The sequence below is a fragment of the Leishmania major genome, chromosome 23 (genome assembly GCF_000002725.2).
Source record: "Leishmania major strain Friedlin complete genome, chromosome 23".
Lineage (NCBI taxonomy): Eukaryota > Euglenozoa > Kinetoplastea > Trypanosomatida > Trypanosomatidae > Leishmania > Leishmania major.
The window spans coordinates 248,681-266,383 of NC_007264.2; the positions used below are offsets into that span (position 1 = coordinate 248,681).

Consider the following 17,703-nt stretch of genomic DNA (forward strand, 5'->3'; position numbering starts at 1 on the left):
TGACGCACACGCGACCGCTGCGCATGACGGAGGTGTGCACGTGCGGGGCTCCCAGGGGGGTCGATGCCTGCACACCGACGTGAGAGCTGCGGAGCCGTTGTGACGACACCGTCATCCGGCACGTGCACCCATCCCCACGCCAAGTGCGCAAGGTGGCCTCCTGGCGTGGCTGCGGACGGATGCAGGCAGGTGCGGCGCAACAGCACTAGGGGGTCGGGGGGCAGTGGATCGGCCTCTCCCAGCGGGTATCCGCTGTGTGCGTATTTTAGGGCACCCACGATCACTGCGGCTGCTCTGGTGTGAAGGTGCACAGGGGCCCTCGCGCAGTTTCTGACCAGCACCATCCCACCACACGGCGGCACCGTGGATCAACACTGACTCCAGCCGTGCCATGTAGGAGTAGCGGAGGAGATCTTTTGACGGACTCCATTCGTGCTGGCAGACCTCCCTGCGCTCGGCAGGCTGAGTCGTGGGTACCTTGATGACCTCTGCAGCATGTGGGCCGATGCGGCGCGTGGGCTGGATGTCCACGCGGAGAAGGCGAAGGTAGCGATGCTCCTCTAGGTACGTGCGTGCAGCGGAGAGCTGCTACTGGTTGCGGTGCCGCGCACCAGCGCGTGTGCTCCTTGTTTTGGGGGATGCTCACACCGCTGCCTGGCGGGTTCCAGTGTCCAGAGCACCACCTTGCAGGGGGCAAAGCGTAGTGTGGTCTGCATCACATCCTTGCCCGCGGAGGATGCGAGGAGTGTGGTGTGACGAGCACAGATGGCTTGGTGCCGTGCTGGCTTCCGGTTGCGCTGCACACTCGGGGGCCCACCACCATGATGAGGCGAAGAGGGCCCAGGACAGAGGGTTGTGCGACTGGGCATGCACGCCTGGCTATCTTGGACTTGTTCTTGTAGGCGCGAACACAGAGGGCGGGGTGATGGTCTGAGAGAGCCATGATGCAGCGAGTGTGGTGCGGGCCGCGGCTGGGCCTCTGAGGCGCCGTGATGCAGGGAGCCCAGCGTGCCGGCGTAGAGTCGACAAACGCCGCGGCTGCCTCTGTGTACCTTGCCGGCGCGGCACTGACTTATTGGGGGAGCAAGCCCAAGAGGGTCTACATCGGAGCGGGGTGAGGATGGAGGCTGTACGGGTGCGGCTGGAGCCTGTCGCGCAGTCGTCGCGAGGCGATTTGCTCGAGGGGCTTTTTGTGCCGGGTACTGGTCGGCGTCACAGGGCAGGGCGGTAGGGCGCGGGACCACCACCGGGCATGCGCGGCATCAGGAGGGGCCCATGGTGGTCCTACCCCTTTTTCCATGTAGCGGCAACGCGGCCGGGGGCAACACTCTTGTTGTAGATGTCCAGCCGCGCTCTCTTGCTGTGCACCAGGAGGGCCTTGACGCTCTCAGGGTGAACCTTGTCGACGCCCGGGGCGGAGCGGCTGTGGAACAAGTAGCATACAAGGAAAGGATAACGTGAGCAGCGGGAAAGATGGTGTTCATGCCAGAGGGGTCCTCGTGGTTGGGTTGATAAGAAGGGCTTCTTTGGTCTTTCTCGCCGTATGCGGCGTCAACGTTGCGAATAGTCTCCCCGTCCGTGCCCATCGAGGGCAACACACACACACACACACACGTGTGTGCAGATGAACGAAACGCATGCAAGCAAGCGTGCGTGCGTGTTGTGCTAGCTCCTCGACACTGTTTTTCATGCCCCCCTCCCCCTAACACCAATCACAACTGATGTATACATGTATATCCCATAACATAGATGCCATTCAAGTACATCGACCAAAGATAGCAGAGAACGTTGCAAACGGGTGAGGTGGTGGTGGGAGTGGTGGTGGGGAGGCAGACGACGCCGTGTCCGCCTTGATAAGCACTTTCCCTTGTCGTTTCCTCTGTGTGCGTGTGTGCACGCGTTCCGTTGACTGGGGTGTTCGGCGAACCACAACAGAGTGGACAGGGAAAAGGTAAGGGGAGGGTGTAGACAGCTTTAGTGTACGTCGCGCAACAACGACAACACTACAATCTTCCCTCCACGAGATATCGTGCAGCTACGATGGCGGCAGAATATGGAACAATAACGGTGAAAAAAAAGCACACAGGCAACCCTTGTGCCCATGCGCATCTCCCTACTACTTCCTCTGCCCTTCTCCTCTTCGGCATGGAGAGCAGCGCAGGGTGTCAACACACGTATGTCCTTATATATGGAAACAGCAAAAAAAAAACGGGGGAGGGGAGGACGTGGAATCACACACCAGCCCCCGACGGACACCATTCAGCGTGGATCCTCCTCCTCCATATCGCCATTAGTCATCCCTTGTGGCCGTAGATGGCAACACCACGCGGCCGCACCTTAGAAGCGATAACGGTAGCGGATGATGGGCACATCAACGTCGTCGTTGTCGCCAATCATGCCCGTGACCACGAGGTCAAAGTAGTCGATGCCGTCCTGCACCTTTTCGCCTTTATCTTGCGCAACCTCTGAGACACGCTTCTCCTTGTCCTTCGCCTTCCCGCCAAACTCGGTGTAGATCATTTTTCCATTCTTGAGCGCAATCATGAACACTTCGAGCTCGTAGCGGTCGTGCAGTAGCTGCACCAGCTCCTTGACAAGCATGTCACGACCCTCCGAGACGTCGATGCGGTCCCAGATGCCCCATCGCAGCTTCTTGCCGCTCGGCAGTGCGTACGAGTGGCTCGGCGCGATGATCGGGTCCGAGAAGGCAATGAATGGGAGAGCGATATTCACAAATGCGCTGCGGAAAAGTGTCACCAGCTTCTCTGGCTCCTCATCCGCGTCAAGGTAGAAGTTGCCGTGGCTACTGCCTGTCCCATTCACGGCGGGCTTCCGCGCGTGATGGAACTGGATGAGAAGGTACTTGAGCATTTCAAAGCCGACGAGCCCCGTGACGAGAGACGTGGTTGTCACCATGGCAGGGATGATGTTGCCTGCGATGCGCTTCGTCTGGTTGAAGTCTGCGACAGGGATGCTGTAGGCTCGAGCGCGTAGATTGGAGCAGTACGTGATAAACTGCACGTGATGATTTGTGATGTCGTCCTTGTCGAACTCCTCAGCTCTCATGCGGCGAGAGCCGAAGTGAGCAACCGGGGGCAGCTGCTCCACTGTCAGCCCCCTGGAAGACGACGTCTGCTGCGATGTCTGACTCTCGGACGTGGCGAACACGGCGTGGCGCGGTACAAAGTCGGGCACTGTCACGGCCGCCGCCAGTCGGGCCGTTTCCTCCTTGGAGAGCGAGAAGGCCGGTAGCTGGTACACTTTGGCGAAGAGGCAGGCGCAGTGGTAGACAAACTCGGTGTCCTGCTCCGAGTTGACGTCGAACTCCTGTGGTGTCGGTGGCTTCTTTGCACCGCCCCAGAACAGCTGCCCGTCCTCGTTGCGCTTGTCAAGCGGGATGCTGTGCAGGAGCTGGCGGAAGCCGTCGTTGAAGTGCTCCTGGTACAGAAGACGCGCGAGTCTTACACAGTTTTGCTCATTTTGGGGCCATCGGCTCAGCGCGTCGTTCACATTCTGCAAGGCCGCATCAGCAGCAGCCGGGTCGTTGCGTAGACTGTTCGCGAAGGCGACCGGGTCGTTCAGGTACTGGTTCACGTCCGCCGGCACGCTAACGAAGAGCAAGTGAAACAGATCGCGGGCCCACTGAATCGTGTGCTCGATCGCGTTCGGGAAGTTCTTGAGCGTGCAGAGCGGGATGCCCTTCTCCGGCGGGTCGTAGCTGCTGCTGTAGCTCTCCGTCACAAACGGGATAGCGGGCTGCATGTTGCACTTCGTGCCGAGCGTTCCGCTCTCCAGCAGCGGCTTCTGATAAAACAGACAGCGGCTGTCCACGTACTTGCGACTCATGACGTTGTCCAGCGCATTGAGGATGACCGCCTGTTGCACCCAAAAGTCCTCGTTAAAGATCGCCTCCGTCTCCGGTCCCATCTTGGCCTCGTACGCCGTTATCTTCACATCGGCGTTGATGTGGCCGGCCGCCTCAGCTGCCACGACGGACTTTGGGCGGCCAATGTGGTGGTTGCGGAAGAGGAACTGTCGAGACAGGTTGCTCATCTCAATCGTGTCCATGTCCGTGATGGACACCTCGCCGAAACCCATCAAAGCAACATTCTTGATGAGCTCGCAGCCGAGCGCGCCGGCGCCGACGATGAACGCCTTCTGCTGCCGTAGGTACTCCTGAAACGCGTGGCCGAGCACTGCCTCCTGGCCGGCATACCGTGATCGCGCCGCCGGCGCATCGGGGAACACCGCCGCTGACGAGGACAAGGTCGACGCAGAGACGGTCTTCGCTCCGTACTGCCACACCTGCAGCACCTCACGCGCGTCATAGTACACCCACTGGTGCAGCGGTGTGAACTTTCCGCTGCACACCTTCAGCGCCTCCTGCGCCGCCATGCCACCAATAAAGCACGCCATCGGGTTCAGGTCACCGCCAAAGACAGGCAACAGCGTGCGCATGACGGTTGCCTCTGCGTTCGGGTTAATGGCCTGCGCCGCCTTCACTACAGCCTCCACTTCAGCCGGCGAGGTTGGCGCGCAGCCGTGGCGGGCGACCGCAGTGAACATTGCGTGCAGCGTGGTGGCCGCTGTGTACTTCTCTTCTTTGTCAAAGATCATGAGGCACTCGGGGTTGTCGAGACACTCGCCGAGCGTCCTGTAGTGCTCCCTGCGCCCCTTCTTGGTGGTGTGCAGGTAAGCGCTCGTCCCAACATGGATGATTGTGCCAGCGCTGACGAGCTCCGAAACGCCTTTCAGGCGCATAGTGTGTGGCGAGATGACCTCGGCCACCTCGAACAGTTTCCACGCCGATGGCGTCGCCGGCTCCGTCGTGTTGGCCTGCGGTAACTCCGTGAGACCTGTAAAGTATACCTTGCTGCCGATCTCGCATTCGTGGTTTTTTTCCTCGTGCAACGTGACGAGACCATCCGACGACATAGCCGTCACCACGCAGGTGACCGTGTCCTCGCCGTCCGTGTCCACAATGTCCAACGATTCGCCGCCGTCCACGAAGATGCAGCCGCAAACGCCGCGGCTCTCGCAGCTGATGAACTTCACCTTGTTCTCCCGCGCCACCTTGTTCGCTGCCGCTAGGGTGGACGTGTAAGCATTCGTGTAGATCACTACATGCACCGCGGGGATGTGCAAGAGTGGGTCGCCGCTAACGGACGAGACCTCGACGAAGCGGTTGAGCTCCTTGGCGGCCTGCGCCACAGCAGCACCACGTGCCTTTCCTACATCATCCGGCCGCAAAAAGAAGTTCGTGCCGAGATCCTCAATGGTCACCACAGCGTCGTCCAGCACCTTGACGCTCTTCACGCCAGTGAGTACAACGTTCTTGATAATCTCTGCACTGAGGCCTGTGGCGCCGACGACGAGCACATGCGTCGAGCCGTATTTCGCCTGCGTCTCCGACCCTACAACGTACTCCTGGCGGCTGTACAACTGCCTCTTTTGCTCCTCCTCGGACAACATGATGCCCCGCTTGCGTGGTGCGCGCGCCTGAGTATGAGTGCGTGGTACCTTTACCCGCGTCCGTGCCAGTAACAACCACGGAACAACAATGGAAACAATCAATAAAAAATAATAATAATAACCGCTGATACGAAGTCCAATCTGCTTCTGCTATGGAGGTGGGAGAGAAGAGAACCGGCGCCGGGGCGCGGGGGTGAGGGCGAGAGCAAATGCGTTCTAATAACGTAATCAAGTATCACACAAACCAGGTCCAAACAAAAGAAAAACAGGGCAGGGCGCCTCCTCCAACCACAACAAAGGTATGGCCACCGAGACAAAGGGGAGAAAAGGGAACCACGGTGAAGATGAAGCTGACGGATGACGCGAGGGAGCAGCGCAGCGCTGCGGCAGGAAAAGGCAGGAATAGATGGGGTGGTGAGATTGGGAAGGGGGTGAGATGCGCAAAAAGAAACCAACAAAAGACGACACCACCATGGCAGCAGGGACGCACCTTTCATTCTCCGACCTCCCTCGTGTTGATCGGTGCTTGTATGCTCTTGCTTTGGCTCGGTGTGTTGGTTGCGCAGCCTCTGAGAAAAAAAAACGATGAAAAGCAGCACACAGCTTGGCAACTCGACAAGAGTGAAACGAAGAAGAATGCCCCTCGCTTCTGTCGAATCACTTTTCTGCACACCAAAGCCCATACTTTGTGAGCTGGTATGCATGCGCGTTCGTGCTCCAAGGCAGCCCATGCGCGCGAGCGGCAACGATTTTATTATCTTCTTTTTCTGTTCAACACGTCCATTCCTCTGTCGTCAAACATTTGCCGATACTCACCCACTACCCTACCAGGCCCTGTCATCAGGCGCCTCCCCCTTCCCCTCCCACACCGACACACCGACACACACATCCGCGTGTGTGCGAAGCAGCGCTAGACACACGCGTGCGTTACAGCGATGCGCCGACTCGGCCATCCGAGCACGGCCCCTACCTCCAACCTTGCCCACCCGCCTCGCAGATCGCTTCGCAGCAGCTGCCATCATGCAGGTCGCCACCTCGCACGCCCCCCTCGCAGTGACACTCCGGCTCGCCACCACACCAGCAACGGCAGCGAGGGCCAGGGGGGGGGGCATGCGTTCGAGTCACGTCTACACTTCGCCTAACCGTATGTATGGCACAGGCGTGCTCGCTGCGGCAGGTCGCTCAGGCGCAACGCCATCCAGAACCTCACCGCCGGCATCGGCAGCGATACATTGCTCTGACCTCGCTATGTCGTAGGCGCTTGACTGTGTCACGACCAGAGGTGGCTCGGCATGGGCAGGGCATAAGGAGGGGCAGCCGGGCCTCCCCGCACGTAGAGTGGGGGTACTGGATCCTTATACCGTGCTGAGGCGCCCCCGTCACGAGGGTGTGCGTCGATAATGCCAACGAATGAAAACGAAAACAGGAGTCGAAGAAAGGAAAGTGTAAGAAGAGGATTCAGGAGAAATGCAAGAGGACGATGATGGACAGCCGCTGAGGGCAGCACAAGCAGCCCTTCTCTACGGCATCCCCTTCCTATCCCCTCGCGTTCGCTCATAGGATGCGTGAGATACATGGCCAGCTGCTTCGCTGTTCGCGCCCTCCTGCTCCATCACGCACGCAGCTGCAGTCCGCCGTCAGGTCTCTGGAGTTCATGGAAGCAAACATCATGCGTCGGTGGTCACTGGCATGTGAATGAGGCGAAGGTAGGCGGCCGCACTTTGGTCGTCGTCGCGCACGCTACCTTTTTCCTTCTCGAGGTAGCGAGGGGCTGTGCCTGTTTGCTGTGAGTTTTGATTACGAAGCACTCACGTGCATGCAGCCGGCCCCCCTACGCGTCGCGGCGGGAAGGAGAGTGGGGCAGAAAAGATGATCGGAGAACCGGCACAAGGAGTTTCTCGTTGCGGGTACGCATGTTTAATAACGAAACATCTCCATACGAGCGCGGCCTTGCACGTACTCATGTCTGCCTGACCGTCGGTGTCTACTTGGCCCTATATTCGTGCAGGCGCATGCTGCTTCTAGATCGAGTCGGTTACGTCACAAAAACACTTCCACACACACACACACACACGCAGCTGTACTGAAAAGCGAGTGAGCAACAAAGAAGTGGGGGGGGGGCAAACAACAAAAAAAAACAGCCAAGCATAACGGCTAAACAAAAACAACAACGACAACAACAACGAATGCTGAAAAGGAAACGGTCAGGGAGGAGACCATACATATACATATATATATATATATGTATGTATATCTATAGATAGATATATAGATAGATATATAGATATGTATGTATGTAGAGAGAGAGAGAGATGGAGAGATGGAGATCGTCGGAGAGAGTCAGACAGCCCGCGAGGCAGGGAAGGCCGCAAGAGACGCCTTCGCCAGCAACAACAACAACAACACGACGAAAGAAAGCCCGATAACCATTAAACAACAACAACAAAACGGAAGATGGGAAATAATAACGACACTGAACATAAACCCAAATGAAACGAAAAAAAAAACACAGATCTAGTGAGTGTTGATGGTTTTTCTTTTGCGCAACAGAGAAGGGGCGGAGCGGCGTAGCAGTCGCGCAAGGGGTAGAGAGGGGTGTGGGCGGGATGGGAGGTGACTGTAGGGAGAGGGGATGGGGGAATGCCAGGTGAAAGATGTACAGATCGAAAAGGAAAAGGAAGTAGAGAAAAAAAGAAACAAGAAAACAGAAATATAGGCACAACGTGAGGTGTTGAGGGGGATGGGGGGGGGTAGCGAGGGTGGGGGCATGTTTCGTCAACATTGCTGCACACATACATGACTGCTTCCTCCCCTTTCTACTTTTGCTTTGTATTCTCTCCCCCCCCCCTTCTCTCTCGCTGTAGCCGCCCGCCAGCCCACCCTTTCCTGGAAGCCCACCAGTATGTATTGGCACCAAATCGTGAACCACCAGAGCGAGCGCACGCGTGCATGCATGCTTCTCCACACCACAGAAGCGGAATCAAGAAAAGGCAAAAATACAAGATGGATCGCAATACATGAGTCTACAAAGCATAGAGGGTGAGAAGGCGAGCGCGTGGGAAGGAGCGAGGTGGTGGTGATAGAGGAAGGGAACAAGTAGAAGCATGTGAGCACACACGCCTACTCTGGCACACAAGTATGTGAGAGGAGACTCGAAGTAGCTCCACACGCACGACGACACGCATGTAGAGAGTGGAGGGCGAATCACAAAACGACAAAAACAAGAGAAAGGATGCGTCTGCCATGGACGACACACAAGAAGATGACAATGCACACTCGAGATGAAACAAGACAGACAAAAACAGTAACCAGCTCAATATCCATCTCTCCAGGGTACAGTGGGTGGGGGGAGGGGAGGAAGAAAGGACAAGAAAAATCACACACAAGGAGAAGACGCAGGTGAAGCAGTCGGCGTAGAAAGAGAAGCAATCAAGCTCACCAGCACGGAGAAAGAAGAGTGCGGTGGACAGGGGTGGGAGAAAGCCGAGACGAGCGACACTGACTCACACGCCGGCCTAAGAATGCATCCGCTGACACTCCTTTTTTTTTTGCTAGTGTGGCGCTTATGTGCCTCGCCCATCGCACATATCTCTTTTCTTTTTCTTGTTGCAGCCTGTGTGCCTGAGCGTGACTCGACCATCCTGATCTAAGCGAGGGCCGATGGGGAGGGGGGGGGAGGGTACAGTGAACCAAGACAAACAAGAAAAAATCAGTGTTGCCACCGACGCGAACACGCAGAGAGAGAGAGAGAGAGAACAAGAGACGGATACAGATGAACACGTCTCGCCTCCCCTCTCTCTCGCCTGTCCTCTCCAAAATCCCTTCGCCGCGAAACGGTGGAGGCACGAAAGCCTTGTCGGGGAAGGGGGGTACCGGAAAGGGGGGGGAGGGTAGAATGGACTAAAGACCCATCAACCAAATAAAAAAAAAACGCTGTTGAGTGAACCCATACAATGACATGACAAAACGAAAGCGAAACGCAAAACAAAGAATGCGAGGGAGCGGGCGCGTGAGTCGGGCGAAAAAAGGGCCGACAGAACCTTCAAGGTGTCGTCGACGAAGAACCGAAAGAGGAGTCGCAAACGACAGAGTGGCAGTGAAAGCGAGCAGGGGCGGGTGGGCAGCTCAGCAGCACAGTGAAAAAGGCAGGGAGGGGTGGCCTCACGACGACGCCAGCAAAGAGGAACGGTGGGGATGACAAGTCACAAAAGAAAAACTGAGCGAGCGAGTGCGTGGAAGGCAAGGCAGTGTAAAAAGGAAGCGTAATCCAGTACACAGTTCTGCGGAGTAGTCGGTAAGATTCGCTAGACGGAGTACAGTCCCCCCTCCCTGTCCCTTGATGCTGGAACTCCCTCCCGCTCGATTCATTATGCACACACAGTGCTACCGCCACGACGACCTAGCTGCGTGACCGCCTCGAGCCTCTCCAGCAGAGGCACACTCTGCCGGCTCATCCCTTCGAAGGCACGCGCCGACTCAGTTGCGCAAGTGGTGCGCTCGGCTTCACTTCTTTACCACCTTCTTGTGGCGCTCCCGTAAAGTCTGGAGCTGCCGCAGCACCTCGTACCTCCGCGAGCGCACTTCGTCACGTTTCTTGCGCAGCATCTCCAACATCTTCTGATCCTCCTCCACCTTCCGCTTGTGCTGGTCCGTTTTGTGGTCAGCTATGGCCTTTATCATGTCCGCCAGCTTCTTCACGGCCATCTCCCTCTCCCTGTTTTCGTTATCGGCCACGCTGCGAAGCGCCTCCACCTCTTGCCGGCGTTTCTCCACGTACTGCCGGAGCAACTCGTTGCCGTTGATCACCTCAACAATCCTTGCCTGACGTTCCTCGGCCTCGCGGCGGCGCAAAGCCCGAGCTTCGTAGTTCGACTCGTACCTTGCCACGGCAGCGGCCTTTTCGTCTGTCAGCGCCTCCTCAGCCTTCAACGCCTCCTTCGCTGCCTGCTCGCGCGCCTCCGCTTCCTTGCGAATCTTCTGGAAATCAGCGGCGTCGCCGGTGCCTCTCTTATTCCCGCCTCGCAGCTTCGCGTGGTGCAGCTCGTAGGCCTCGTACTTCTTGTAAAACAGGAAGCGGTGGAAGGCACGCTGGATGATGAGGGCGGCGCGGTCCCGCAGGATCGCCCGCTCGCGCCCGCGCACCTTCGTGAGCGACTTTTTGTGCTCCTTTGTCTGTCGCTCCAGCTGCTGCGCTGCTTCCTGCTTTGAACGCAGCGTTTGGCGCAGACTATCCAAATTCTGCCGCTGAATGCGCACGGCGTTGTCGAGGGCGCCGGCGTGTGACGCCATGCCGTTGTGCACCAGTGCCTGGTCGTTCATCTTCACCAATGTGACGAGGTTGCGAGCCCTGCTGCTCCACTGCAGAGTCGCCAGGGTATCGGCGTAGTTCTTCACCAGCGGGCTGAGTGTGGCCACCATGGTCGTGCGAGCATTGCCACCAATGCTGTCGCTCAGCAACCATGTCAGCACACTGTCGCGGAACGGCACCTGCGGGAGTGGCCGCTCTTGGTAGTGCTTGCCGGTGATCTCTGCCTCCGCCATCTCCATCAGCATGTTCTGCCGCTCCGTGAGGTTGTCGATCACACGACGCAGCGCCAGCAGCGAGGTGTTGATGGCCGCCGACTCCTTGACGTAGTCTTGGAAGCCACCGCGTTCAGAACCGGCGAGATCGACCAGATTGATACGGCCCGCCTGCGTCTTGAAGGCGGGGAGAGCGTACTTGTTGTTTCCTGGCACCACCTGCTCCTGCACCACCGTCAGCTGGAAGATGGCGTGGCTGCGACTCGACTGGTTGTGCACCGCCGTCGCGCACGTTGTGCGGTGCTGTGAGCCGCGCTCAAGCAGGGTGCAGCACTGTGTCCAATTCTCTACCTCGTACTTGGTGACGCCCTCCACGAAGGGGCCGCTGTACGGGTCCTGCCGGATGCGCGCATCCTGCAGATGCTCGTTGCTGCGGGTGTGGCGCAGCGCGGGGTCGAGGAGGTCGCGCACGCGCTCCATGTAAATCTCGACAAAGCTCACCTCGACGCGAAACTTCGTGCGGTCGCGCGGCGGCCTCGTCTTGGCCTCCTCCTCCATGCGCTCCTTCAGGATAATGAAGATGTCGTTGGACACACGCGGGATGATGCCCTCTTCTCCGTCGCCGCCGCATGAAGCGTTCGGGTCGTACAAGCCCATCATCGTGTACGTCTTGCCGCTTCCGGTTTGGCCGTATGTGAGGATACAGCTGTTGAAGCCGTTGAACACGTGCGGAACGAGGTCTTTGGCGATGAGGTTGTACACATCCTTTTGCGTTGCGTAGGTCTTGTGCTTCGTGTCCTGGAACGTGTGCACAATGCGGTGCGTCGGCGGGATCGACCAGAGTGACGCGTCGAAGTCGAACTGCGCCTTGGGGGCCCAGCCGTCCTTCGGGTCTAGCAGAATGGTCTTCGTGTTCGTCATCTCAACGACAGAGCGACGCTCCTGGCCTTCCATCTCGGCCAGCTCTTCCTTGATAAAGGGCCGCACACGCGACACTACTCGGAATGATGTGATCTCAGAAACGCGGTTCTTGAAAGCCTCGGTGCCCTCCGCGGCGTCCTCGGAGGTGAGGTTACGGTCTGAATTCTGAAGGCGGGGCTGCAAAGGCGAGCGAGCCGCCTTGGGTCCACTGCGCACCGGGGTCGTGGGGCGCGCGGACGTCAGCCCACGATACGGCGTGTCACCATAGCCATCCCTTGTGGTGCTGCGGCCTGCGCCGCGCCTTTTGGGACGCTTTGGCGCCTGGATTAGCCTCGGCTCGCCGTTGAGCATCCGTGTCGCTGCCGGGCCTGTGGCTGCGCGTGTTCCGTGGAAGGCTGCCCTTCTTCAGGGGAGGGAGGGGTGTGGGCCGCGAGTGGGACTCGTCGTTGCAATTGATAACGCGAGTAAAGGCAATGCACTCTAGCAAAGAGAGATGAGAGGAGAGGAGAAACGAGGAAACAAAACAAAAGGAAAAATAAAAGAGAAAAAGATCGAGGTGGGGTGGGCTGATGAGCACAGTATTGTGCGGATGGAAGCCTGAGAGGGAGTGAGTATGGAGGAAAGAGAGAGGGGGGAAAGGGGGCGGGGGACTGACACCAACAGGAGAGGAGCTGGGTAAGGGAGCCAAACGCGAACCGCACACCGAAGAAGAAAACAAAAACCGAATGACAGCGCCAGTCAACGCCAGCAAAGAGCAACAACAAAAGAGAAAGGGGCCCAGTGACGACCAGAGCGGTCGACGACAGCCGGAAAACAGCGCACCGGATAGACAAAATGAGAACGAAGCACTCTTGTTTGTTTTTGTTTGTTTTGCCGGTGGTCTTTGTTGTCTCCCGTGATGCCGCCGCCGCCCCCTTTTCGTTGTTGTTGTTTCACTCCGAACTCTCCTCGACAGGACCAACAACAACAACAAGAAAAACGAGCAAGTAGACAAGAGACACGAATAACCACACGCAGGGCGAGTGAGAATCACCGATACAATATGCAAGTCGATGCGTTCCTGTACGGCGATCTCCAACTCTGTGTTCCTTGTGTACTTTTTCCCGTCTTTTTTTTTGGTCTGCTTTATTACGTATTTTCTCGTGTGTGTGTGTGTGTGTGTGTGTGTGTGGAGGAGGGGTAAAAGATGGGGTGAGAACTAATAACGACGACGACAGCAACACAAACAAAGGAAGGAACACTAACAAAAACAGTAGCGAGGTCTCATGTTGTGATGCGGCGTGTGCGCATGCGAGGCAGTTGTGTGTGGCAGAGAAAGATTCAGAGACAGGAGAGGGGGAAAAGAACAGCAGCGAGTGGAAGGGCCTGTGCGATAGATGGTGCGCATACGTGCGTGTGCGCGCGCGCGCTGAAGTCGGAAAAGACAGGCGAGGAAGAGGGGCAAGCTAGTTTCCCACACGCCCGAGAAGAAAGCTGTGCCGCAGATTTCTCCCCTCGTCCACTACACAGCCAAAACAGAGACGAAGTGTGCGCACCTTTTTTTTTTTGGAAGACGTGGTGCCATCACCTCCTCCACAAATGACTGCGGTTCTACGCGGCGTGTCTGCTGCAGGCACACATAGATGCACATGCAAGCATATATACATACACTTCACTTAGGAGCGCATGCGGCATGGTACTGACGCCCTTCATCCCGTCGAGTTCGCTGCTGGTTAGACTACATCGTCTACTGCTTTGTTTGACCGTTGTCACACGCCACACATCCCCAAGATGTTCCATCGTCGTCAGTGGTATGGCGATAATGGTGAATGGCAAGCGACGCTGTGCACAAGAAAGACCGACTGACATGTATGCACGTGCGTGTCTGTGCGCATGTGATTGGTTACGCGTACACTGACTCCGACATGGTTACCTCACCACCAAATCGCCATCTACCACTACAGAGGGAGAGAGAACATAGCGGCCGGCGACTCAGCACCCCCAACTGTGTGTGCGCGTGGCCACGCGCCAGCGTCACCTCGCATGTGCAGAAACAAGGAAGGCACTCACTCATATACATACAACAAACAGCCGAGTTGAGTCGAATCATTCGTGGGTGCAGTGCGACATGTGCATGTACATCCATGGCGAAAAAAAACAGAGAACCTAAAAGGAGGCGGGAGGAGGAGGGGCACGACGGCACTGCAGCAGGTACCTGGAGACACGCACATATAGACGTCCATCAAGGACTTGGCGCATGCGTAAATAGCGGTATTGGTGACAGTCACATGCTGCCCTTACGCATCAATGACCGTCAGGTATGCGCACAGCACCCATGCACAGGTGCACGCGCACTCGCAACTGCGTCTGCTATGTGTCCCGGTCGAACCGACTACTTGCGTTTTCCACCCTTGCCCGTTGTGAGCGGAATGATCGGATCAGCGCTCAGGTCAATGGGCAGCAACACGCTAGTTTGGATGTCTTCTAGCTCAGCCAGGCGCGCCGCAGTGCACCCCGAGAGCGGACCCCGGTCGCACGCCGCGTCGACCACTTCGAGAAATGCCGCCGTATACAGCTCAACCCATGCACTCCGCTCTGCCGCCAGCTCCGACTCTCGCTGAGCGCGCACCGCCGCCTTCTCCGCTGTTTCGAGCGCCGCCACGGCTTTCGGAGTGGGCTGGATGGCGCTGAAGCCTAGCAGCTCCTCGGCAGGGATTGAGTCCAACACGACACGCTGCGCCTTTGTCGTTTCAGCGACGCAAACTGCAGAGGCGTCGGCACCGCCCGCGCGAGCGACGCTATCGCCGACCGCGGTCTCTCCACTCCTGCCTCGAGTTGAGACATTCCTCTTTCGGTTATTGACGCTCTGCGAGCCACCAGCGGCCTCGCCGACCATCTCTCTCGTAATAGAGGTACCGCTGGCTGCAGCGAAGGCCTGCATGAAGGGCGTCGCAGTGGGGGCCAGCTTCTGCGCGACCATATCTTCACACTCCCTTTCCAGCATCGCGGCACGACGGCCCCTCACGCTGTCGGCGAGGGCCGTGGCGGCTCTCGCCAGGAGCACCGGCAGCGGCAGCGTCTCTTCCTCCACATCCTCGCTGCTCCCACTGCAGCTGCTGCACTGCCGCGACGCTCGAGCCGCGCGGAGGAGGATGAGAAAGGCCTCGAAGAATGTCTGCCGCGTTGGTGCATCGCGCACTGCCATCATCTGCTTCATCAACAGGAGCAAGGAGCCATCCCATTCTGCCGGGCCCGAGGGGGTCGCCACGATATCCGCCGTCGGTGATGCAGGTTCCAGTTGGGGTGGTGGCGCCGGAGCTGGCAGAGCCGCATGGGATGTTAAAGACTTCGTACGCGCGTCCAGGGCCGCTGCTGCCGTGGCAACAGCCGCATTTTCCAGGGCTGCGCCCGTCTTGGCATTCTGTGTGCGACCCAACGTTCGGCAGGTCTCTTGCACCACTGTGTACAGTCGCACCAGCTTGTCGTACACGGCAGCTGCGTAGGGGATGTGATCGAAGGTGAACCGGTTCGCCAAGTTCCAGGCGTCCTTCTGCGCCCGTCGGCGCTTCCGCTCGGCTGCCGTGGCGGCCTCGGCTGCCCCATCCAGCGTTTTGATGTGCGTCGACAAGGCAGAGCCCTCGATGGCGTCCACGTTCATGCTGATCCTCTGCACAAGTCGACGCTGTGCATCGAGAGCCACCTTGGCTTCGATGGCCTCTGCCACCGGCGCGGCAAGCCACTCAAGCGACGGGCCGTCGCTCTGGACGAGCGCGCGCAGAAAAACAAAGATGCGCTCCGGCGCTGGTGGCACCGTAAGCAGCTCGTACGTGTGCTGGAAGAGGCCGGCACGATTCGCGCGCACCGAAAAGGCGAAGATGCCTTCTTCGCCCGGCAGGACAACGCCGTTCGTCGGGGAGGAAAGAAAGAAGATGTCGCGTGCAGTACGCTGATGGACGGCGAGGGAGTGCGTGATTCTCATGGCGGCGGTTCCATCTCCGTCACTCAGCATTTGCCGGCGCTCTTCGCTCGCGCCTTCCTCCCTCACTTCTTCGCCCTTAGTCGCCGTGTTATCAGCCGCGGCGGCGGCTCCAGAGTCTTGGTCGAGCTGCCTAAGTTGCTCTTCGACGGCGTCCACCGGTACCCAGCTGAAGTAGATGGTTGTCGTCCCGGTGTTACACAGCGCCACGGTGCCCTGCAGCAGCTCGTGTGGGCGCGTCTGGAAGAACAGGCTGCGCGTGGACATTTCCATCGCTGGGCCAGAAGACTGCATGTTGTCTCCGTGTTCCGTGCCAGCCTCCGTGGGACTCTGCTGGTGGCGCTGTGAGATACCGCGCTTGGCCACCTGCAGCGGATGGTGCGGAGAAGGGGGTGTCGCCTGCGTCTTTCGCGCACGCTTTTCGTGTACGTCGGCGTCGATCGAACCGACAGAGGTGTCGCACGGCAGCTCAGACGGGGTAGCGGTGCACACACTGCCACAGGGCAGACACTCGGTCATGCTGTTGATCTCCTCCGCAAAGGTTTTCTCCCCATCGGCTCTATAGCTTCGGTCTTTTGAATGCTCCGGGACGCTGGGGCCGTACGAGTGCGTGCTGCGGGAAGCCACGCTATTCGGGCCCTTCTGTTTACGCGCGGCACCAGCCGGCTGAAGGGTGTTCGTCATAAGACTCGGTGTCGTTGATGTGGGGATGGATGCCCACATCTGCGTCTGCGGCGGAGGCGGAAAGTACTCCACTGGCGGCGCTGAGGACGGCCTTGCGTCAGCCCACTCATGCTTCTGTGCCTCAAGCTCCTCGGATGAAGCGCGCGGTGCGGGATGCCCCTCGACGTGCAAGAAGGTACGGGGTTGCAGAAAGTGGCCAAGCCGCTTTTGCACATACGGGGCAAGGCGGCGTAGCTGCGACTCGTAATAGGATACGGCATCACTCCCCTTCTCACCTTGCCGCCCAATGTATGTCACTTCCGACTCGGTGGCATCCCCGGAGGCATCAGCTACGGCTTCCATCATCGCCGCTCGCACGCGACTCTGTGCTGTAGCGCGCTGCTCCACCCGCTTCATGGTCGAGTCGAGGAAGCGGTGAGACCTCGCCGTCGCATTCTGTGCGGCCGCCACGTCTTCTTCAGACACGACACGCGTGTAAATCATGTGATCCTCCGGCAGCGTCGTCGGGTCGCGAGCCTCGCTGTACAGCTGATACGGGAACGATGTGCGACCAATCGGGACCAGCCGCCGCGACAATCGCGCGTCCGTGCAACGCAGCAACCCTTCCCATACGTGGCTGCTGTCGTTGGCCGTCTGGGGCTGCGCCACGGCGAGCATGCCGAAGTCCTCCCGCTTCGCCCTTGCGGCGGTGGTCGCTCCAATGAAGTTGCGTGCTGTAGCAGTCCCGCCAGTGCCAGCCGCTGCAAACGTATGCGAAAACGAAACCGTGGGAGATGACTCGTGGCGGCATCCATTGTTAGCAGCCGACGACGACGCGGTGTTCGCGGAGGTGAGGTGTGCTTGCATGCGTGCCCACGCCGCCTTTTGCCGCTCCCACAGCGCCAGAGCTTTAGCCTGGCGCTGCCGCTCGTCGTACAGATCAGGGGCGGCTTGGCCACAATGCGCAGACCCCCGGCGCACCATGTCTGCGCGCATCTCCATGGCGGGCAACGACACTCAGGCGGGACAGAAGAGGGAAGAGAAGGAGGCCGGCTGGAAAAGAAGCGTTCACGCGCGTGTGTTGTGTGGGTACGCCTTCTACGAACGGATGCTGCGTGCGATGACGCGTCGAGGACGACGGCGACTTTGCTGTGAAGTACCAAGGGATGAGG

The 17,703-nt window shown here is 58.6% G+C and overlaps 3 protein-coding genes across 3 annotated transcripts; all 3 read right to left on the minus strand.

Annotated features, from left to right (window-relative positions):
* Window positions 1–2,337: 2,337 nt before the first annotated feature.
* On the minus strand, window positions 2,338–5,472 carry LMJF_23_0550 (putative ubiquitin-activating enzyme e1; the record flags this gene model as incomplete). Its single annotated transcript, XM_001683338.1, has 1 exon — window positions 2,338–5,472. One exon carries the CDS (start codon window positions 5,470–5,472, stop codon window positions 2,338–2,340), a length of 3,135 nt encoding a protein of 1,044 aa, XP_001683390.1.
* Window positions 5,473–9,975: 4,503 nt separating this feature from the next.
* Window positions 9,976–11,946, minus strand: LMJF_23_0560 (putative kinesin; the record flags this gene model as incomplete). Its single annotated transcript, XM_001683339.1, has 1 exon — window positions 9,976–11,946. The coding sequence occupies one exon, from the start codon at window positions 11,944–11,946 to the stop codon at window positions 9,976–9,978; it is 1,971 nt and encodes a 656-aa protein (XP_001683391.1).
* Window positions 11,947–14,284: 2,338 nt separating this feature from the next.
* Window positions 14,285–17,527, minus strand: LMJF_23_0570 (conserved hypothetical protein; the record flags this gene model as incomplete). Its single annotated transcript, XM_001683340.1, has 1 exon — window positions 14,285–17,527. The coding sequence occupies one exon, from the start codon at window positions 17,525–17,527 to the stop codon at window positions 14,285–14,287; it is 3,243 nt and encodes a 1,080-aa protein (XP_001683392.1).
* Window positions 17,528–17,703: the final 176 nt, after the last annotated feature.